This window comes from Anarrhichthys ocellatus, unplaced genomic scaffold (genome assembly GCF_004355925.1).
Source record: "Anarrhichthys ocellatus isolate YVR2014 unplaced genomic scaffold, GSC_Weel_1.0 scaffold6, whole genome shotgun sequence".
Classification (NCBI taxonomy): Eukaryota; Metazoa; Chordata; class Actinopteri; order Perciformes; family Anarhichadidae; genus Anarrhichthys; species Anarrhichthys ocellatus.
Genome location: NW_022280036.1, coordinates 3,120,269 through 3,142,633, shown reverse-complemented (window position 1 = coordinate 3,142,633; position 22,365 = coordinate 3,120,269). Strand labels below are relative to the sequence as shown.

The following is a 22,365-nucleotide window of genomic DNA, read 5'->3' as shown; positions in this document are numbered from 1 at the left end:
ATTTAAAACCCCATTTATATGACCACTCTTCTACCTTCAAAATGTTTGTTTACTATGAATTCCACATTTCTTCCCCTCTTCCAAATTACTCCATCATCTGAAAATAGTGACAATCCCATCCCATTTTCTATTTCACTGAACACATCATTTATCATTATAGAGAATAGTAATGGACTGACAATACTACCTTGAGGTGTTCCATTTTCAATACCAAACTTTCCCGAATAGCTCTTTCCTACTCTGACTTCTATACATATTTTTAATAAAAAATCCTTTATCCATCTATATATTCGACCTTTAATACCAACTTGCAAAGTCTAATTAGTAACCCTTCTCTCCACATCATATCATATGCTTTCTCTATCTCTAAGAAGACAGCCACAACACTTTCCTTATTTACCTGTGCTTTCCTAATTTCATGTTCTAAACTTAAAGCTGGATCTAATGTACTTCTCCCTTTCCTGAAACCACTCTGGTATTTGGATATATATCCTTTAATTTCTACATAATATATTAATCTTTCATTTATTATTTTCTCCATTATTTTGCAGATATTTGATGTTGAAGCTTTTGGTCTATAGTTCCCTGGGTTTGTGCAATCTTTACCGGGTTTGCGTATCGGGACTACCATGGCCTCCTTCCAGCTTTGAGCCAATTTCCCACCCTCCCAAACTTCAGTGTTTCCCCTACCATTGTATTAGGGGGGCGCCCCGCCCCCCAACGGCACCCTCCGCCCCCCCTTGAAGGTCGAGTTAATTTTGTTTTTTATATAGCGCCAGATCACAACAGAAGTCATTTAAGGTTCCCTTTCCTATAGGTATATTCCTTGTTATTTTATTAAACAAACTAAACAGCTTTATCTTATTTACACGACGGCATGTAATTTCTGTCTCTACATGGTCCTGCGAGTAGCAGTCGGAGTAGCTCTCCTGCTCCGCGTCCAAGTAGCCTACAGACAAGTGCTGCTAAAGTCCAGTCACACACAAGCAGCTAAAGTCCAGTCACCACCAGATAACAGGTTTGGACCCAGCTTGGCTGTCAGAGGGGATACTCCCCCTGGCTGTACAAGACTGATCTTGGTAAGTAAATACGTACATAAATAAATAGACGGATTAGATAGATAGAGATACAGAGAATGAATAGGGCATTATTTCAGTTTTCTTTTTGGTTTTAGGAATGTTCTGTCAAATATGTAGACAGCATAAACAGGCCATTTATAGTCTCCCTGCCAGTCAACACCATGATTCCTTTAAGTGTTTGTGTCGGTGTCCAAAAACCAATATTTGAAGCACTATTAAAATCAAGTGTAATCAGAGAATGTCCAGATTCACCATGCAACACAAATGTTAGATGTTACTCGAAATTCAGTATCCTGCTTAGATCTTACCTTAGTCTCAGGAAATATGAGTAATTTGTGTGAATGTGTTGGAAAAAAATCTAAATAACTAATTATTGTGCATTAATAATTAATTAATGTTATACATTTAACAGAAGCTCATGTCCTCTGTAGTGTTTAAGGCCTGTGTCCTTGTGTGAACTGTCTGGGACACCAGGCGTCTTCAGCAGATGTTTAGTCGATTAAGAAGCAGTTGATTGCCGAAAGAACGCTTCAGCTGTTTGTCCTGAATAAGAATGATAATAAACTTGTAGAAAGTGTCAATACTTACGCAGGGCTGATTTGCGACCATGATTTACGAGAAAGTGACCTTTGTACTAGAACGAATTGATAAAGTGTCCAGATATGTAGACGCCTGTGTGAAACGCAAAATGTGTGTGTGTTACCCTGTGCCAGCCCACTGCATGTTGTTTACTTAGTATAAATACCAGAGACTCGGAGACAGATCTTCGAGCGGTCTTGATGTACATTCTGTATGTGAATCAACCCTGTCTCCTTCTTTGCAAAGAATACATGTCCTGTGATTAATGATTTTTACATCAGCTCGAGTGAATTTTTCTAACAGAATGGAATACAATGAATGAATCTAATATAGGGAGTGATCACTATCCTATATGGTGCTCATTATATTGTAGTATCTTTACTCAGAAGGGTAATATAATAGACAGATGGTGTTTTCTTAAAGCTAACTGGGGAAAATTTAAAGAATGTTGTCAGAAGTCATGTGAAGAAATATCTATTGAGGGTAATGTGGACAGCTGTTCGAGAGTAGTGACCTCTATGATTATTGGTGCTGCATCAATATGCATTCCTAAGAGTAAGGTAAATGGGAAAAAGAAAATGGTTCCATGGTGGAATGATGAATGTAAAAATGCCATTAAAGAAAGAAATCGTGCCTTCAGAAAGTTAAGAAGCCTTTTGACTCAAGATAATCTGATCGATTATCAAAGAAAGAGAGCGGTAGTACGGAAAGTTATTAAGTCATCAAAGAGGAATGCATGGAGGCAATTCTGTTCAGCTATTGGAAGAGAAATAGAGTTACGTGATGTTTGGGCAATGATCAAAAAGACGAGTGGGAAAAGAAAATCAATTAAAATCCCAGTTTTGATAGACGGAGAATATCGGGCAATTACAAATGAGGAGAAAGCTGCATTATTGGGGAAGAAGTTTGCAAATGTTCATAGCTGAGTTCATACATGAGAGGCACAGACAGAGAAAAGAAGACATTTTAGCAGCACATACAGAAGTTAAAAAGAAAAGGTCAATGAAGGAACACCTCTTGATATGGAGTTTTCAATACAGGAGCTGAAAACAGCGTTGGAGGGAAGTGGGTATACTGCTCCAGGTCAAGACCAACTATGCTACGTTATGTTGAGACAATATTCTTAAATTGTTTAATATGATTTGGAGGGAAGGTGTAATGCCAAGCAGCTGGAAGAGTGCTTTGATTCTACCTTTTGGTAAACCTGGTAAAGAGCTAATGCTGGCAATTACAGACCAATAGCACTGATATCTCATTTGTGCAAGTGGATGGAAAAGATCATCACGTGCAGATTAACTTATTTTATAGAACAAAGGGGCTTGCTAAATAAATCTCAGAATGGCTTTCGTAAAGGTAGATCGACACTTGACGCATTGATAGATAGCAACGAGGCAGAGAAAGCAATAAGTATGAAGGAGATTATGGCTATAGTCTATTTTGATATAGAGAAAGCATATGACTCCATGTGGAGAGAGGGCCTATTGATTAAAATGTATAAAATAGGTATTGGTGGAAGGATGTATAACTGGATATTGGATTTCTTGTCTAGTCGATCATTCAAGGTAAAAGTTGGAGATGCCGTGTCAGAAGAATTCACTATAGTAAATGGGATCCTTCAAGGTAGTGTTATTAGCCCTATATTATTTAATATTATGATAAATGACGTCTTTATGGACATTGACAGAGATATTGGCTCCTTGCTCAATGCTGATGATGGAGCAATATGGAAAAGGGGAAAAATATTAGACATGTGATCAGTAGAATTCAAAAGGCTATAACCAATGTTGAAAAGTGGTCGTATGACTGGGGGTTTAAGATGTCTGTTGCTAAGTCTTGCTACATGCTATTTACCAGAAAGAGAAATGTAAACAATACTCATCTTAAATTATATGGACAAAGTATGGAGAGGGTGACAGAGTATAAATATTTAGGCTTATGGTTTGATGAAAAATGTTTGTGGAGAACTCATGTTAAGCATATTGAAACTAAATGTAAAAAGGTGCTCAATGTTATGAGAGCAGTTTCTGGACATGAATGGGGAGCAGATAAACGGTCACTAATGGATATCTATAGGGCCATGTATAGATTATGGATGTATGGTGTATGGAGCAGCTGCCAAGAGTACATTACAAACATTAGATAGAATTCAGTTCAGAGCTCTAAGACTATGGGTGCAATTAAATATACCCCAAACAACGCACTTCTGGTGGAAGCTGACGAACTGCCATTAAGCTTAAGACGATCAAAACTAGCTCTGGCATATTGGGTGACGTTAAAAGGATCTGGAGAGGAACTTCCCGCAACAAATGCGCTGTATGAATGCTAGGAATACACACAAAGTAAAGGCAAAGTGTTTGGTTGGACAATCAGTGCAATAGCCAAAGAATAGGGTTTAACTGGGTTAGAGTATGGTCCCAATGTAATATGGGGAAATGTTCCTCCTTGGATACTACCAGTTCACAATATGGATTCAACACTCATAGAAGAGAGGAAAAAATGGATGGAAAGAAACTTGTATGACATTGGACATCAGACGCAAGTATACATCAACAATAATTATTATAACTATCTGCAGATTTATTTATTTATTCAGGGTACTGAAACTCCTCCTCCTGCCACATCTACACCAGGTGAACCACCCACACAGTCAAAAATGGTGACCTGTTTGAATGTAACAACCTTGAAGGAGACATTAGCGATGGAAACAGGCTACAATGAACAAAATGATATATTTAGCTGGATAATGTATTCAGCTGAACAAATGCACTTGTCTGTGTAGTCTGCTCTCAATCTAGGCCTACCCTAGGAACGATTCCATTCTGTTTGACACCACATACAGACCCCGCAGGTTTAAAATGTGCCATGCAATTGTTCTCCTCCTCCAAACCGCCTAGCAACCCAAATTGCACTTCTCTGCATTATCTGTTGCCAGTTGTTGCGCCCAAGGTACCTCCTGTATTCAAGCCATAGGCAGCCAGCAATACTTGTTTCACTAGACGTGTTTCAGGAAACGGCGTTAACGTGGGGACCCTGCCATGGTGTAACACCACGTGTGACATCACAGAGACAACAGATGGATATGACAAATCTTGGTTTGATAACCAGAATCTGGCCAGGGCTGACATCTGGTGGTTCTGTGTAGGTAAGAGACTTCTGTTTAAACTCCCTAAGCAATGGAGCGGGACTTGTGCCCTAATACAGCTGGTAATGCCCTTCTACACACTACCCATGGATGGCACTTCTCTGCGTACCCTCCTAAATACAGACCACCACCATAGGAGTAAGAGGTCAGCGCCATCTGGCAGTTTCAGTCCGTCTGTGTACAAAAACGACATCGGGGTCCCTGATGAATACAAGGCGCAAAACCAAATTGCTGCAGGGTTTGAATCGATATTTTTCTGGGGGCAACGATCAATAAAAATGTCGATTGGATAAATTACATCTACTATAACCAACAAAGATTTATCAATTACACTAGAGATGTGGTAGAAGGGTTACATGGTCAATTCGACAAGACCGGTCTGATGGCCTGGCAAAACTGAATGGCATCAGACATGTTGCTGGCGGAGAAGGGAGGGGTCTGCAAAATGTTTGGCTCATCTTGTTGTACTTTCATACCTAATAACACAGCACCTGATGGCTCAGTGACGAGAGCACTGCAAGGCCTAACTTCACTGTCCGAAAAATTACCAGAGAAGGCTGGAATTGATGACCTTTTTGGTAGAATGCTGGAATCATGGTTCGGCAAGTGAAAAAGCTGTGGCAGTTGCTGTCCTCGCCGTTTGTGGGTGTTGTCTCATACCTTGTACAAGAGGCCTCCTACAGCGATTGATAGACACTGCACTAACTAAACAGTCCCTCATGTACCAACAGATTCCCCAAACCGACGAAGAATATGACACTCCAGGGGACCCTCCAGGTCCCCCACCTGACTACTATGATGACGCAATCGTGTTGTTTGAACAAAATGCTGACACTAGACTGTAAAGCAACTATGATTCACATGTCGAAAATCGAGAGAAGTGACATACAGTGATGAAGTTTTCTGAACTATTGCTGATAAAGACAGGACACAGCTAATCCAACAATGCTGTTAACAGAGTTTCAAAGGTTTATTTGATTAGAAAATCCTAAACAGAGGTGTATTAAAAACACCCCGATAGAGTGTGGCAATTAAGAGATTACCTTCTAATCCAGAATAAATGTGTAAAAAGCAGAGGAAAGTTGACGTCAACATCGTTCTCTCGTACAAAACATTTGTGCCAATGTCACCATCCGTTCATTAAGTAACAGATGCAGTGATTTCTTTCTTGTTGGGCGGTGGTCGATGAAGTACTCCGATCCTTTAAAAGGTAAAATGAGTGAAGCACTGACATTAAAGTACTTATGTACCCTTTTAAGCAGATCTTTATTTTTACAATCATACCTCATAATTTAATGGTCGATTTCAATTTATTCATAATTTGAACCTGAAAATACATGTTGTGGAGTAGAAAATTACAATATCTGCCTCTGAACTAGAGTATAAAGTAAATACTCAAGTAAAGTACAAGTACTACCTTCAAATAGTTTTTAAATACAGCACTTGAGAACATTTCACCACTGTAGTGAGGATGGACACTTTGAAGACAGCAGAGCTAACTGCTCCATCTGGCACAGACCTCAAGGTGAAACAGCCGTGATTCACAGTTTCTTTTCCAATAAGTACAAAGATAAGTGGTGAGGACTATGGTTGTGCTCGTCAGGCCCGACGGCCCTGAAAAGTCCACGTGTAATCAGAACTCAGTCCTTATAGCGCACTTCCGATCGGAGCTCCTTGGTGACGTAGTTTAGCAGCGCGGTGGTGACCTGCTGCTGCAGCGTGGCGTTGCCCATCACCAGGGCGATGAGCTGGGCCGCGTCCATCCAGTCCAGGTTGTTCAGGACGGCCGTGACTTGATCGTAGAGCTGCTGTTGCTGGGCGGGAGGCAACTCCATCAGGATCTGAGGCAGAGGCCGGAACTGTCCGCTGGTCAGCCAGCTGCCCAAGAGACCGCCCACTGCGCCGCCTGGTAGACACACAGAGGAGGGAGGGAGGGGGTAAAGGGTCAGTTACAGGGTCACAGAGGACACTGTTCTGGGGTACGAGGGTGGAGTAGCTCCTTTTTGTCTTCCTTCTTTTAAATGTCATGTCTGGTTCACTCTCACCTCTACAAGGTGTCCTCACTTAGATTTGTCCTCATCTGTGAATGAAGGCCGACTCAAGAGGTGTGGGACCCAACAATCTCAAAGCAACCCTCTGTCAGTGTTGGCTACATTTGGACCTTTAATCAGGCAGCTGTTGATAACGGTACATTTTGTTTGTAGAGTATTTATTCTTACCAACAGCAATCCCTGGAGGTCCACCGAGCAGTCCGCCTACAAAAGCGGTTCCTCCTGCCACCAGCGCTCCTTTGGTGGAGTTTTTCACTGCCACCTTGATCTCATCGTGGGCCGATATTTCGCAGCACAGACGCATGACGTCATCCATTCGTGGAGCCATCCCTGCGTTGAGACACTCATGGAGGACAGTCGACTCTACTTTGGTGTTGCCTAAAGAAGAAAGACCCATCTTTGAACCTTTAGACCAAAATTGGCCCCACAGCTGCGGCACAGAATGAGTTTTCTGAGCAGAGTATTCACACGGATAAGACGGTACAGTGTCTACCAAACCTAATCTAGTCACATTTCTTATTTATTTATTGGTCTATTTGTTAGGGACAGTGCACATTAATAAATGCGCCAGAGTTAGCCAAGAGGCTATTTTTCATCTGTAGTCCCAAGAGGCAGATGTTACATAATAATTAGGGCTGGGCATTAATTAACGCCGACAATTATTTTATCGCGCATCAACTCAGTTTTTTTAAAATTATTATTATTATTTTGAAAGTCCGTTGCTCACTGGCTCTGAATACACAGACAAACCATGGGTCACAGGAGGGGTGGGAAGCTGATCAGTATTGGCTTGGGGTGGGCGTCATCATGCGTCTTAACCAATGAGAGCATTTGGGGGGGGGGAGATGGATAATACAGTTAATATCCACACCCCCCAAATGCTCTCATTGGTTAAGACGCATGATGACGCCCATCCCAAGCCAATACTGATCAGCTTCCCTTTTTTGACTGAGATTCTCCAAAGGAAATCCAGTACAAACAGACTAAAAGGTCCCCTGCACAGTGAATCCCAGCAGTGTACTTCATCTCACCAACAGGGACACCTGCTACTGATGATGGTGGCTCTGGACTCTTGTTTTTCTATAACAAACTAGACAAAGCGTTAATGCCCTGGCAGTGTCACATAGCTTTGCTTTTATATTTGATTACATTAATGTTTAAGTTGAGATTTACAGGAAATAGTTTAACTGCTACTGTGTGAAGGGAATACTGCTGTTAAAAAGCACCTTATTTGTTTCAAGTGTTTGCAAAACAAATGTTATTGCACTTCCGTTCATATAGCAGTACTTTTAAAGTAAAAGTGAGCAATACACTACTTTTGAATTCTTTATTGAATTTTGCACATTACAATGCGATTAAAAATTGTAATCGTTGCCCAGCACTAATAATAATAATACAAGATTACATTTACAAAGTTATGCATTATAGGACACTCTTATACTACATTGTCAAGTACTAATAAGACATGCAACACACAGGCTCATAAAACAACACATACGAAGCCAATGAACGATAATTATGTTAAATAGAAACAGACTATACACAAGGTTATGTTGCATTGGTAAGATATTGTTAAATCACATTTTTCGGGTTCAAAATTATTTTAGTGGCAAATTTCAACAACAAATTTGCAAATAACAAAATGACCAAAAACACACTGACATCCAGGGACCCTGGGGGCCTTTGGGCAATTCATACAAACTGTATATTATTGTTCATGCAGTAGTCTACAGACAGAGAGAGAATGTTAAATCATCTGATCGAATTGTCACAATACACGTGGTTTCACTTTTACTTCTACCTGTTCCACATAAACGCCACAAGACAACAACAAATACAGCATTCAAATATATAGTATGACTCTTCAATTCTATGAACAAATATAGATTTGATCAAAAATGACGTAATGCTTTTACACTGCTGGTACCTCTAATGACAACGTGGCCGCTGTTAATTCGTAAAATATCTCAAGTCACACTGTTTGCGTTATTAATGATCGGTAACATCCACCGTTATGTAGCGTCATTTGTTTAAAATGAGCTGGTTTCTGAACGGAGCTTGGCGCGAGAGGTTTCGTCGGTTTAATGCTCGCTAGTTGAACCGGAGAAAATAGACTATGGTTTGATTTGAATGCAGTCAACAGATCCTAAGTTTCGTTTCTATTTTAATACCGAAAATAATTCTTCAAGTACCTTCGGCTTTCTTCGTCTCTATTTAAGCAGAGACACGAGGTAGAAGACGGCTGACACCACCTTTCCCTCAAGAATTGTCTAATTGTTACAAATACCTTCAGTCCCGTCCTGAATGTGCTGTGAAGTGGTAGTTTTTGCTATTTGCGAGCATTCGGCTTTGAACAAAATGCGCTGTCACCAAACTTATTCGCTGTTACTGCACTCTTTGTGCCTCCACCCCACTTCCTGCTTTACAAAAAGCTACCAGAGAGTATATAACAGACAATCGAGGCGAGATGAATCCTTTCATCAGAATGCTATTGAAAACAGCATGGCCGCTGGCATTGTGTCATATCACATCAGATGTCTTTGCTTCTCACCGTCTCTCTGCCGGTCCAGTTAGAGTATTTCCACATTTGCCAACTAATAAGCTGCGGCAAGGGGCTTACTAAATGAATGATTGTCTTATATTAGCACATTTTGCGCATGCGCGCTACACAAACAATGGCTGGTTGCTTGGTGGTGAATTATCTAGAACTGGAGGGTCTTCAAACTCTTTGAAGATAAATTAGCTAGCTTGTCCTTATTTTGTCACTTACTTACTTACTTTGTCCATAGCCCATTCGCTAATTCACTTACACTAATACATACTAAATAAGTTTTTAATTTATGGGAATGGTTACTGTCCAGTTTTACAGCAATGAACGGAGGTTTTGAAACTATTAGTCCACATTAGATAACACTTGTTGTACATCATTCTCGGTCGGTTACTGTTCCACTGTTACAGTTCGAGAAGACCGTGAACATGAAAATGTGTATAAAACCATAGACATAAGAAGGATAGCACATGAAAAACAAAACGTAATATTTCTGTCGACATTGACGTTTCAAATGTCACTTCTATATTACATCCGTGACGCAGAGGAGAGAGCGGGTTGGTTCGTAGATATGTGACGCGCGCCCGCCCCGCCTCATTTGGGCGGGATTTGATGACGTTTCAGGACGCGGTGAGGACTCTCGCCGATAAACAACTTTGACATCAAAACAATCTGAAGAACAGCAACATAGCGGGATCCTCTCTGCGCGACGGCCACACCCGAAGACAAGCATACGTCTATTTTAAGTGAAGTAAGTAAAAATGTACATCTCTGAGCATTTACCGGACTGTTAGGAGAACTGTGTTTAATTTGTCTTTTGTCATATAAGTACAGTACAAACCTCCGTGGCTGTGTGATGCGTTTGGTGTGATGTGTTGGTGTATGTAAATAGCAGTACTAATGGTACCTTTTCCACTCCATAAAACTCACCCGATGCGAGCAACTGTGATTACATGAAATAACGCACATACAGTATATCTGAGCAGGCGGTCAGCTGTTTCGCTCTGTGGATATCAGGTTATTATTGGCCTGCTGCTGGGGGATTATGTCTGTTTACAGGGAGACGTCTGGTGTTGACAAGCAGCCGGTAAGGGGGGAAAACACCACTCGATTTCATGAATCTGTGTTTTGTCTCGTACTAATAATTATGGCCATAATATTTATTTTGTGATATACCCGAGGGTACTTTAAACAGATGAGGAAACGCAGGTCTCCTGCTGTCTGCATGGGACATTCCTTTACGATCAGCTGACAAGGGTTTGACAAGTAAACATTACACCTTCACACACTATATTAGATAAAAAGGATGATGTCATTAACTCACGATCACTACTTTGTCTACTTCTTCTCTTAGTGTGACAGTTATATTTCTCACAGGATGAAATGCTGCCTCACAATAGCAATAAGTGATATTTAAAAGAGACTAAAATATCTTTGCCCAACAAATGGCATGATGGCAACCTGTACCAGGGACTAAAATAAAAACAAATGTTACATAATGCTGGAGCAGGGAGCTACAGGGTCATCCGTTTGGGACAAAAGGTCAGTCAGCTGCAGTGTGAGGGTCAAAGTGACTTCCTCTAATATGGCAGCGATCGGTGTAATTTAAGCCCCTGTTCCCACAGCTGTTTCAGCTCTAAACTGACCCCCTCACTGGGCGTCATAGCGACGTAAACAACTCGGGCCACTCAGGTTTCCGAGCTTGGCGCAGTGGAAGCTGTCGTTGATGCTGAGCAGGCAGGTGTCCACGGAAGACGGGTCGTTATTGGGACCGCCTCAAGGGGGAGCACTTGCATTGCTAATGTCTTTGGTGCATTTCTTGTGATTCACCTGCCTACCTGTTGTTCATTTTTTTCAGATTGCAATAGAGGCACAAGGATGATCGGTAAGCTTCTTTCTCATCTGCTCTGGAACACTGGTGAGGACTTTGAGGCAGCGGATGACACTTCCAAGGAGCTGATGGAGTTTGAGGAGGGAGGATGGGTCATTGTTGATCTCCCAGGTGATAAATAGACAGTGCAACACAGTGCTTTATTCACATCTGTAGGATTTAAATGTGTCCTCGGCTCAGTGAGGCTGCAGCTTCTACTGGGATGAAAACAGATGTTTGAACTAGCGTGTGGTTTGTACAGAGAACGGGCTGCTGACGGCCTCCGAGGTGGATCCCCTGGAGAACCTGCTGATCGAGCACCCCAGCATGTCCATCTACCAGATGAGATGCAGGGCGGGCAGAGCGGAGGAGAAGCTGGACTCTGAGGAAGACGAAGAAGAAGAAGAGGAGGACACCGCCAGGTTAGTCTCCATTGAGCTTACTCGTCTGTTTTATACCTCGATGTCTTAATAGTCCCAGCGCCTGCATGCCATCCTTCTCTTAAAAGCATACTGCTTTATGAGTTTATTTGACTCTAAATGGACCATCATTTACTAAATGAACATCATGCTGTATTGAAGAAGACTTGAAAGTAGAGACAGAGACCATAAACTCATGTTTACGATGTTCACGGAGGTAATAAATCAAGTGAGAAGTAGAGTCATTTTCTCTTAGACTTCTATGCAATCAGACTTATTTTTGCAACCAGAGGAGTCGCCCTCTGCTGGTCAGTAGAGAGAATGAAAGTTTAAGACACTTCTGCATTGGCTTCACTTGGGTGAACCGGAGGTTGCCGCCTGGTTTTCACGCAGAGCTGGCTTGCAGTAATACTTTCATCTCTCTCATGTTGCACCTAATATTTCATGAACACACACTGTAACACTTCCGCTGTGTCTGTCCAGGCTGGTGGCAGTGAGGCGGCACGTATCCTGGCGTCTGGCTGCCTGGGGAATCCCGCTGCCCTGCAACGTCCAGCTGCTGGCGGTCCAGAGGGCCAGGACCCAGGCCGAGCAGAAGAAGCTGGGCCGCAGCGCCCTCCACAGGCAGAACCTGGCCAAGGCGCGTTTCTCCCCGGCAGAGAGACGCTACGGCCACTTCAAGAAGCCCTGCCAACGCCTCTGCAACTACTAAACACAGGAGCGACGCAACTGCTTGTGAGAGGGTGTGCGTTTCAAGTTGCAGCACGGTGCCTTGACTCTGAATCACTCAGGTCTTTCTCGCTATTGTTTCACCTCACAGTTAATTCTGCACATCCACCGAGGCAAACCACTTCCTGTTCGATGAAACGATCGAATAACTGATCCACAGCAAGTTGTTGTTTTTGATTTTAATAGAGGCAACCTGCATTGCATCTCTCACGTCCGAAACCGCTGAGAACAATGAATCTTAATCTCCTAAATTACCGTGTGACACTGATACAAAAATATGAAAACTTCAAACAATACTTTGCTCTATATGAATTTAAAAAAGTATGATGCAGTTGGATTACAGCATCTTTTTGACTGGTTGGTCGTATTCAGTATGTTTTATATTATGTGCCTTAGCTTTAGACATTCTTGTGAATGTGAGTGTGTTAAAATTGAATTTCATACAGTGTACAGTACAGTAGTGTGTACAGTATTCATGTCGTGTGAAAAAACATCTGTGATTTTGCTCCTTTTGTTTGACTCTGCTTCAGGAATAATTACAAAACCACTGTTTTGCATTGAGTCTACCATTTTGTTCTTTCGAGCGGGTGGGTTCTCATTTTATTCATGTCACACATATTGTTTTTTGAATGTAAATACAGTTGAAAATTATGCTTTTCTATTTGCGTATATTTATAAAAATGTACAAAAAAAATGATTAAAATCTTGTTTTCTTAAGATGGCTGTATGTGTTTAATGTGGCACTACGCACAGTGGTAGTACAGGTACAATAAAACATGTTTAAGGCAGAAAATATTCTCTCTCATTGTCGCAGGTCACGTATCTTTCCCATGAACCTCTTCACTTGCTCCGGGTCGACTGCGTTGGCCCAGTGGCCGCCCTCCTTGAAATGAGAACCGACGATCATTCCATGCGCATCGAGGTAGCGTTCGATGTTGTCGTAGGTCACTCCAGAACCTATCAGCACAGGGATTCTCACAGACTGGGAAACCTCTGCAAAAAGACAAGAAACAGCTTCTTTTTAAATACATACAGTTTATGGTTCCACAAATCCATGATAAGAGGAAAAAAAAGCAAAAATACCGAATGGTAATAATACGTCTTTCAAGGCATACAAAACACTTTGTATCCTTCCCTTCTCTCACCAGCATGGATGCATCTTCAGTACATTCTAACTGAATCTACACAAAGCAGAGCGTTACAATCAAGAACATTACTAATATGCTGAACTGCATCTTTAGGTTTACGGTTATGTCGATGCAGCATGCACTTTTTAAAACTCTGGGCCGGTCAATGGATGCTATTGTTCAGGATTTATTTTTAAAATGTCAAAAAGTTAACGTCTAATCTTCCTCAACTGCTCGAGGGTTTGAAATTGAAAAGGTCACAACATAGAAGTATTCAGGTCAGAAGTTGTCAATCTAATCCGGGCTGAAACTAAAATTTAGTTTCTTTAAAAAAATAAATAAAAAATACTGTTTCTCCCTCCTGCATTACTGCGTTTTTTTTTTTACTCGCCGACTCACGTTTTCTCAGTCTTGGATAGGGGGGAGTGAGCGGAGGGGTATTCATTGCATTGCAATCTGCAACCACACCGCTAGATGCTACCTAAATCCTACACACTGTCCCTTTAAGTCCATTTTAAATGATCGGGAAAAACAGCAATCATTGGTCAGTGTGATTTGCTCTTAAAGTTTTCACTGAAATCGTGACAGAAAACTGTACCTGTTTCTGCATTTAACTTCTTTTTTGTACAGCACACTAACTAAATATTGTTTCCCCCTTTATAGTGTGTCACAGTTGTATTTGTCTGTTTCTATTGTTTGTATTTATTGTTGTAGCAAAGTTTATGCTGCCCTATATATATAGATATATATATATATATCTATATATATATATATACAGATATATATATATATATATATATATATATATATATCACTCACAGTCAGAGGAGCCTAAACCAAGAGAGGCTGTGATACACCCGGTGAACTTTGGACAGAGGAGTGGGCTGACCTCCACACTGACATGTGAGCTCCAGTATCATTCTGTCTGACCAGTGTCAGATATTTGTGTTACCGAGATAGAGAGTGCACGTGTGTGTGTGAGGGAAAGAGAAGGAGATGGGGGAGTGTGTGTGTGTGTGTGTGTGTGTGTGTGTGTGTGTGTGTGTCAACACACATACACTCGCGTCGCGTGCATTAACCCAGGCTGAGTGCCTGTTTAGCTCCAAGTGTTGACAGTCTTGTATGTCGTGTTGGAGACTGTTTAAAATAGCAGCCCTGGTGTTGCTATGAGACGGGCATGGTCGGATTCAAGACCCACTGACTAATTCTGGTAGACCACCACAATGTAAAAAATACTCCATTACAAGTAAAGCTAAAAAAATGTACTAACGTAAAAGTACAGAAGTAATACCAGCTAAACGCAGTCAAGTATTGAAAGTGCAGGTACTCGTAACAATGTGAGAGGGGCCAGTTTGTATAATAGTATTGGATAAAGAGGTATTTAGATAAGTGTGAGTCGCAATACCACAATTTAAAAATACTAACTTACTCCAAGTCCTGCATTGAAAATTATTTTTTACAGAAGTTAAATGTTCTTAAAGTATCAAAAGTAAAAGTAGTCTTATGTTTTTGGATCAGACTTTGTAAAAACCATGTGTTGTATGTAAATCTTAATCTCCAAAGTAACTATAGCTGATTGGTTTTGTAGGCCAACAAGCTGTGAACATATTGACATATTATACACCTTATGAAGTAGATATGACAAACCTACCAGCAAACAGAACACATCCAGTAGATATGGAGCAACATTAGCAAATCTCAAGAGTTACAATCTTCTCTCGTGGTGTGTTATTGTTAATTGGTTAGTTTAACTTTAACTTTCTACAAACCAAATGATTCATTGAAAAGATAAATGTTGAATCAATCTAATCAAAGCATTCACATGGCTCCTGGTTAAACGGAGTAGGAAGCTGTTAAGCGGCGCTTACCTCTAAGTTCCCGCGGGTCAGCCTGCGCTCCAGTGGCCGCTCCCGTGACGATGAGTCCATCTGAGAGGAAGAACTCTGCGGCACGTGCCGTCTCCTCGATGCTCACGTCCAACGTCAGGGCATGGGAGCTGGGGACGACACAGTATGCACAATTATGCACAGGCGGCGCAAAACTAGTCTGGGACAAAACCGAGATTAAGTCTGGACACCAGGTTTACATCAATCCGTCAGTCTGTCCCACAGTCTTATATGACTTCTTATTTCTTTACTTAGTCAATATATTTGTGTGGAATCCTTCATATTTCTACATTAGCAATTAACAAATAAAGTAATATATTTACGATATATAAATAAGGAGAATCAAATGAAACCAGGGACGTTTTGGTTATAGGGTACGCACCTTAACCATTGGAACTCTCTTAAATTTAAGAGCATATTTTGAAGTCAAAAGAAATGACAGATATGTTTTATTCTTACTTTTGAGTACCAATGAAGGATTTGTACTTTAAACATAAACTTAATTTTACTTTCAGCAGTTTGACAAATATGGGCCTTGATGTGATTTCTTTTTTTTTTTTAAACTACAAATTTAAAACCCTGCCCGACCCAATCGACAGCCACGGTCAAGCAAACTACTGACGAACTTTGTCAAGTTCAAAGCAATTGCTATGAATCTTCATCTACTAGCAGTAAACGGGAATGGATCAGCAGTCAGTCCTGCCGTTGCCAATTATGTCAGTATCATGAGAGGAAAAAGTAGTTCCAAGTGAACCACTACAGAGATATGAAGTGTCAAATATGCTTTCAGGCCTTTTTTGCATATCAGTGGCTCATCAGGTTTGACTTACTATTCAATCTGTACAGATGGCGATCTCACCTGTGCTTCTTTTTGATGTCGGTAAAGATCTGCACATGCTCAGCTCCGATCTGCTTGCGGTATCTCAGTAAGTCCCCGGCGCAGGCATTCAGGAGACCCTCATCGGCCACGTGAGAAAAGACGAAACCCTCCGCCCTGATGAAATCCAGACCTGTGACCACACAGTGACATTACAATACTATGGTTGTCCTACCGACCTTACCAAGTGTGACACACAAGTGGCTGACCTTTGACCTTTTGTAGCCTCATACACAGCACAACAACAATGTAACTGATGTAAAGACTGAACCTGAAGCCAGAGCTACGGCCAGGGCCTGCTGGTTGGCAGAAGACAGTATTTGCACTCCGAGCGGCAGGCGAGGACAGACGCTCCTCACAGCAGCGCATACTGAGGCCATACAGGCGGACACCTCAGGGCCCACAGAGAAGGTGTACGGGATATCGTGCATGTTCTCAATGATCACGCCATCCTGAGAGAGGGGTTTACGGGGAATGGTCACCGGCATGCCCTGGAAGACTTTAAAATGTGTAAAGAATGTTCACACAATGTGATATGACTTACAATCCCTGCATCACGGTAGATTTCTGCCTCCCTGCATGCTTCTTCAGTGATTTGGGACATTTTCATGCAGCCCAGGGGGGTTCCTGAGATATCAGAAATTATAGCTCCCAAAATATGCAGTGATGCAATGCAACTAAGTACATTTACTCAAGTACAAATTGTACTTTACTTGAGTTATTCCATTTCATTCCACTTCACACTTTTACTCCTCTTTTTAAAGATAATATTGTAGGTTTTTACTCAGCTATGTTAATTTGTTATAGTAAATAGTTAGTTACTTTACAAATTTGCCACACAAAACTACAGGACAGTTTTTTTACAGTGTGGTTTTGCTGCTTACTTGAGTTAGGCAACTGAATACTTCCTCTGCCACTGCAAAATTTACATTTGAACATTGAAGGACACAGGTCAGTGCAGTCTTAGTTTACCTGGTAAGGCTTTAACATGAACCATTCCAATAACCACGGGTTTTAGGCGTCCAAAAAGATCCAAAAACTTCATGATCCCGTTTTGTGGAGCAACCAGACAGCAGAAAAAGGAAAAAAAAAAAAATTGTTTTCGTCTTTCTAAACGTGGGGATCACATGACTGGCCAAGGGTCAATTTTAGTAAATCAAACAAAAAACGATTTAAATAATAAACAGTCTCCAAAAGATAGTGCAGAAAACAATTGTTTCTCTTACATTACCGCACTGCAACTGGATTAAAAACATTTTTTCACTGCATCAAGTTCGTTAATAGAAAAAAGGGTTTACGTTACGTGATTGCGGTGGGGACGTATAGATACGGCGACCCATGCTGGAAATGGGCGCCCTAACCCGGCAGAAGCATCGGCGGGCTAACATTGCTGATTTTTAGCTAAATAACAGATGCGCCTACGGTGACAGTGAGAGACAACAACGCGTGAAGTCCACACAACGAATAGGCCATATTACTTCGCCATAATTCGGTCGCGTTAATCTTTATTTTAGATTTAATCACAAGGACTACGGCTTTGTTTACATCCGACAGACTAGCCACGCGGTTCCCGGGCACTTCCTCTTTGGAAGCCCCGCCCCCTGCAGCTGTCACCGTAGCGGCCCGCCTCCTCGTTTTGCTAACTTTATAAACGTATTTTTCCTTTTATTTAGCGCAATATACGCCCACTATATATATAAACTACGTGCTCTGCACGCGATATAGAGTCGAAACTGGGGTTAATTGAGTGGAAATTGGAGCATAAAGAGGCGGTGGAGCTGGAGGTTTAGCGCCAAGTTAAATCCACTCCTCTCTGACGTTGACGCTTCAAGTCATCTGTTCTCTACAAGGCGCCAGCTCAGAGGAACTAGCCCGGCCTGGATGCACACACACACACACACACACACACACAAGTAGAGAGAGACAGAGAGAAAGAGCACCCTCGAGTCTGAGCAACAAGTCCGTGAAGTTACACACTATCCATATTTGTTTTTAAGACGTGGGTAAGAGTGAACTTCAAGGGCGGAATCTTGAGGTGAGTGGTTGAAACGCTACGTTTACCGTCGAGTAAGCTATGTCGAGCTGCAACTTTTTGTAGCTGCTCCGACTTAAATGCTAACTTAACCAAACACCGCAACAAGTTGGACAATGAGTTAAAGGTTTGTTCGGATGTTCACACTTTATACGACACATTGTTTCAAGCCGGGTGTTCGGTGTTGTCGCTGTTAAACGGTGAATTGAGACAACACAGGCCGCCTCAGCTGTGCCTGTCGTTAGGCCATTATGTGGCGAGCCAGCTGTCCAAAGTTATTGGGGGGAAATAACCAGCTTACCCTTAAAAATACGCGAAATAACAACGTTGAGCAGTTAACATAGTGTCTGATGTTAATCGGTGGTTAGTTTCAGGAGTGTACTTGTGTTGTGTGGTGCTCTTTTTCGCGACTTTTAACACCGAGTACCGTTTCCATTTCCCCGCGCCAGGCTGCGTTGGGCTTTGTCAGAAGGAGGGAGTTGAGAGTGGGGGTTGGGAGTGAATTAAATGTTTGTTTTAAACCCTAAAATATAACTCGAACATGTCTCATTCACAGGTTTACTCCAAAACGGACACATACCCCAACTATATATAATGCGAGGAAAACGGTGAGTTTCGTATTTGTTTCATTCATGGCTCTTTTAAAGCGCGTCAATCAAAGTGTGTGACTGTGACGACAGAAAAGCAAAGTTGAGTGGATGGAGCTTTAGCCATCCGGCTAGTTAGCTCGATGCTATGGGATCTTATTTTGGCCACATTCACATATTAAACTTGTTAAAGTGTTTTGTGTCAACTCTGGAGACTTACGGCTTGTACGTGTTTCTTCTGTGCCGTTTACAGGGAAGAGACAGAACCGACGTCTGTTGCTCCCGAGGCGCCGACAGAAACTACAGTACGACCGAGAAAGAGGAAGGCAGATGTTGCCATTGTAAGTAACATTGTTGTGAAAAGGCTTGGAGACGAGCCGAGAAGTGGCCGACACAGCAACTTAGCCGTGGCTAGGTTAGGGCCAAGTAGGGCCTACTTGAATAACTCAAATATAAAACTGCTGTTACATATAATCATCATTGCTAGCCACTAAGTGAAGTATAACTGATTGATGCAGCTGATATTGTATTGCATATGACTACTGCATAGTTTTGCGTTTTTTTTTATATATTGTTCGCTTATGAAGCCAAACACTGAACAGGATTTCTGTGATTTGACCGAACCAGCTCTGTGAGGTTTGTGATCTGAATCACACACGATAAATGAATGTCCTCCTTTTCCTATCCTCCAGTATTTACAGGATGTGGATGAGGAGGTAGCAGCGATGACGAAGAAGAAGCAGCGTGAATGCGAGGTATGCTTTGTGATCTTTCCACCTTCGGTAAAGTCTCTACCAGCGCCTTGGTTCTCTTAACGTATCCGTGGCCCAGTGGCATTTTTACTTCTTGGTTTGTATTCTATCAAATGCAACACAACTATGAACTTGATTGCTCATTCCAAGGGTACTTATTTGCCGATCTGTTGTTATTGCTGCCTCAACTAGCTCTCCACTCTTGCTAGATGTGTGTCTGTAGTTTCTTATCAGGATTCAATGTTCGCAGTCAGCTTAACACAGAGTTTACCTCTGCCGCAACGTGTTTCAGTACTGTGACTTCACCCTCCACGTTTTCTGTGTGTCATCACTCTGCTCTCCCCTCTCTCTCCTGTGAAGGTGGACTGGAGTCCCGATGCCAGTTACACAAGTCCCCAGAGGTGGATCCCCACACCTGATCAGGAAGAGGACCAACCAGTCGCCCTGATAAACGTGGGTTTCCCCCACTACAACTTCAACAATGTGTTTGTAACACCCGTGCGTTGCGCACCGCTTCCTGCACTGTGGTGAGTACTGTTGATTTTCTCAGGTTAGGCTCCACATCATGCCGCCACCGGTTCTACCTAATCACACACACACGGGAGACAAATTAAGCTCAGCCTGTTGCCAAAGCTTAGCTTGTCTTCTTTCACTGCGTTCCCTTTTCTGTAGTTGTGGCTAGTAGTTTTCTCCTTTTTGCCTTTTTTAATCACTACCTCCTTAACTAGGGCTAAAATACAGCCCTGTAGGAACTAGATTGAAAAGTGTCAACTCCATCTTTTCTTTTGATCTCGTAGTCAATGTATCTGACTGTCCAAGGAACATCCTACTTCAAATGCAAGTGATTGTTGTATCATCCATTTTTAACCATGCTGTCCATCTCTGTTTTATTCTCAGCTGGGCCAGTAAGGATGTCGTGTGGAACAACATGTTGGAGAAGGATAAGACCTACACCAGGGACGTCCACGTGATGGACAAACATCCTCATCTGCAGCCCAAGATGAGGGCAGTTCTCCTGGACTGGCTCATGGAGGTCTGTAGCGTGTGTCTTATTGACCAGTTCAACATCTCTCTTTGTGACAACACCATTGTAAACAAAGCATGTAATGCTGGTAGTTTCAGCTTTGGGGGGGGGGGGGGAGTAAATGCTGCATAACCATCTACTGACTTACACATTATGGTTCATTTGACTGTCATGTGTTCAGTTTAAACAAGCAGAACCTCACACTAAGTTTCATGACTGTAGAACTAACTCGTGCTCGTGCAAACGACAATGACAACAACACGAGGCTCTTAAACTTTCAGTCAAGTAGCACGAAAGAGTCCCCTGTGTGGCAGTGAGGAAAAACACACTGAGTTCTAAACATTGTAAGTCATACTGTCAAAATGTACAACATGGAAGCAATTTGTGACATTTCTAAATATTGATGGTAAGACAAGATACACAAGTAACTCCTTTTTAAGCAACACATTCACAGCTTAGAGTTTCCTCTGTCTTCACCTCTTCTGAATCTTTGCTCCTGGCTCAGTAAAGGAGTATAAAATAGGAAAGACGGTAGTTGGCAGGGATATAAATGGCTGTTCCAAGAAACAATAAAGCAATAAAGCTTTCCCTGAGACAATGACATGATGTTCCATCATTACTGTGACCGTCCTGATGCCTTTTTAATGTCCATAGTGCACTCTATTATGCGAACCTACCGGTGAATATGGTTTGAAGTCGCGTGCGTGCATTGATGTCCTGTTTGTGTGCATGTTTTAGGTGAGTGAGGTGTACAAACTGCACAGGGAGTCATACCACCTCGCCCAGGACTACTTCGATCGCTTCATGGCCACGCAGAGAAACGTCTTCAAGTCAACACTGCAGCTCATCGGCATCACCTGTCTCTTCATCGCTGCCAAAGTAGAGGTAAGAAGTGTTGGAGACGCACAGAGTGAGACGACAAAGTACAAATCTCTGGTTGTTGCGTAGCCTGCAGTTCTGTCTGGTCTGTGTTGTGGGCTAGCTTGCTTTAGGAGCTTCATCATAGTTGCTATACTTCTTTCTTCTACAAACATTTTACAATATGTGGTTTGATTGGTTGTAATAATGCTCATCTCCTTTTTTTTTCTCCATCCCCCAGGAGATGTATCCTCCCAAAGTCCACCAGTTTGCCTATGTTACAGACGAAGCCTGCACCGAAGATGAGATTCTCAGTATGGAAATCATTATAATGAAGGTAAAGAACGTGCACACATCAATCCTATAAATATCACAGAAGCAATCTCCAATCTGCTGTTTTACTCCAACACTGCAGGTTTGTCTGCTCTTTCTCTCCGTTTCTACCACAGGAGCTGAAGTGGAGTCTCAGCCCACAGACTCCCATCTCCTGGCTCAATGTTTACATGCAGGTGGCCTACCTGAAGGACACCGAGGAGCTGCTCATCCCCAGATATCCCCAGACCACCTTCACACAAATCGCAGAGGTATGTCGTGCGTGTCTTTTTTTTGCCTCACTGATAAATCAATGAGGTACTCCAGTAACACAAATCATTGACCTAAACAGGAGGCTTTGAGTAGATTTGTTCAGTTTAATTTGACACGCGTTTTAACCGTGTTAGTTGTCGTCATGAGGGACAGAGTGTGTGTTTAACTGTGAACCCCCCCCCCCCCACAGACTGGTGTCTTGCTGTTCTTTTTCCATATC

The 22,365-nt window shown here is 42.1% G+C and overlaps 4 protein-coding genes across 5 annotated transcripts in view; 2 read left to right on the top strand and 2 right to left on the bottom strand.

Annotated features, from left to right (window-relative positions):
* Positions 1-5,751: 5,751 nt before the first annotated feature.
* LOC116382988 (protein C19orf12 homolog) lies at positions 5,752-9,258 on the bottom strand. 2 transcript variants are annotated; one of them, XM_031846483.1, is made up of 3 exons: positions 9,044-9,258; positions 7,020-7,229; positions 5,752-6,706 (listed from the first exon to the last, which is right to left on the bottom strand). In XM_031846483.1, the coding sequence occupies exons 2-3, from the start codon at positions 7,177-7,179 to the stop codon at positions 6,441-6,443; spliced, it is 426 nt and encodes a 141-aa protein (XP_031702343.1). In that variant the 5' UTR covers positions 7,180-7,229; positions 9,044-9,258; the 3' UTR covers positions 5,752-6,440. The 2 variants fall into 2 exon arrangements, with proteins under 2 accessions (XP_031702343.1, XP_031702342.1); XM_031846482.1 differs by having other exon boundaries at positions 9,139-9,258.
* Positions 9,259-10,039: 781 nt separating this feature from the next.
* On the top strand, positions 10,040-13,134 carry LOC116383069 (tumor protein p53-inducible nuclear protein 2). Its single transcript, XM_031846611.1, has 4 exons — positions 10,040-10,150; positions 11,258-11,401; positions 11,532-11,691; positions 12,172-13,134. Exons 2-4 carry the CDS (start codon positions 11,278-11,280, stop codon positions 12,398-12,400), a joined length of 513 nt encoding a protein of 170 aa, XP_031702471.1. The 5' UTR covers positions 10,040-10,150; positions 11,258-11,277; the 3' UTR covers positions 12,401-13,134.
* Positions 13,010-17,372, bottom strand: LOC116383067 (uncharacterized protein F13E9.13, mitochondrial). Its single transcript, XM_031846610.1, has 6 exons — positions 17,280-17,372; positions 16,852-16,934; positions 16,579-16,759; positions 16,290-16,440; positions 15,413-15,540; positions 13,010-13,410 (listed from the first exon to the last, which is right to left on the bottom strand). Exons 1-6 carry the CDS (start codon positions 17,350-17,352, stop codon positions 13,220-13,222), a joined length of 807 nt encoding a protein of 268 aa, XP_031702470.1. The 5' UTR covers positions 17,353-17,372; the 3' UTR covers positions 13,010-13,219.
* A 745-nt stretch (positions 17,373-18,117) lies between these two features.
* ccne1 (cyclin E1) overlaps positions 18,118-22,365 on the top strand; it is a 99,517-nt gene continuing 95,269 nt past the window's right edge. The window contains exons 1-9 of the mRNA XM_031846342.1: positions 18,118-18,342; positions 18,896-18,947; positions 19,180-19,267; positions 19,619-19,681; positions 20,039-20,205; positions 20,576-20,711; positions 21,441-21,587; positions 21,802-21,897; positions 22,010-22,144. Coding sequence (XP_031702202.1) covers positions 18,934-18,947; positions 19,180-19,267; positions 19,619-19,681; positions 20,039-20,205; positions 20,576-20,711; positions 21,441-21,587; positions 21,802-21,897; positions 22,010-22,144 — 846 coding nt within the window. The 5' untranslated portion in view covers positions 18,118-18,342; positions 18,896-18,933. The remainder of the gene's footprint in view (positions 18,343-18,895; positions 18,948-19,179; positions 19,268-19,618; positions 19,682-20,038; positions 20,206-20,575; positions 20,712-21,440; positions 21,588-21,801; positions 21,898-22,009; positions 22,145-22,365) is intronic.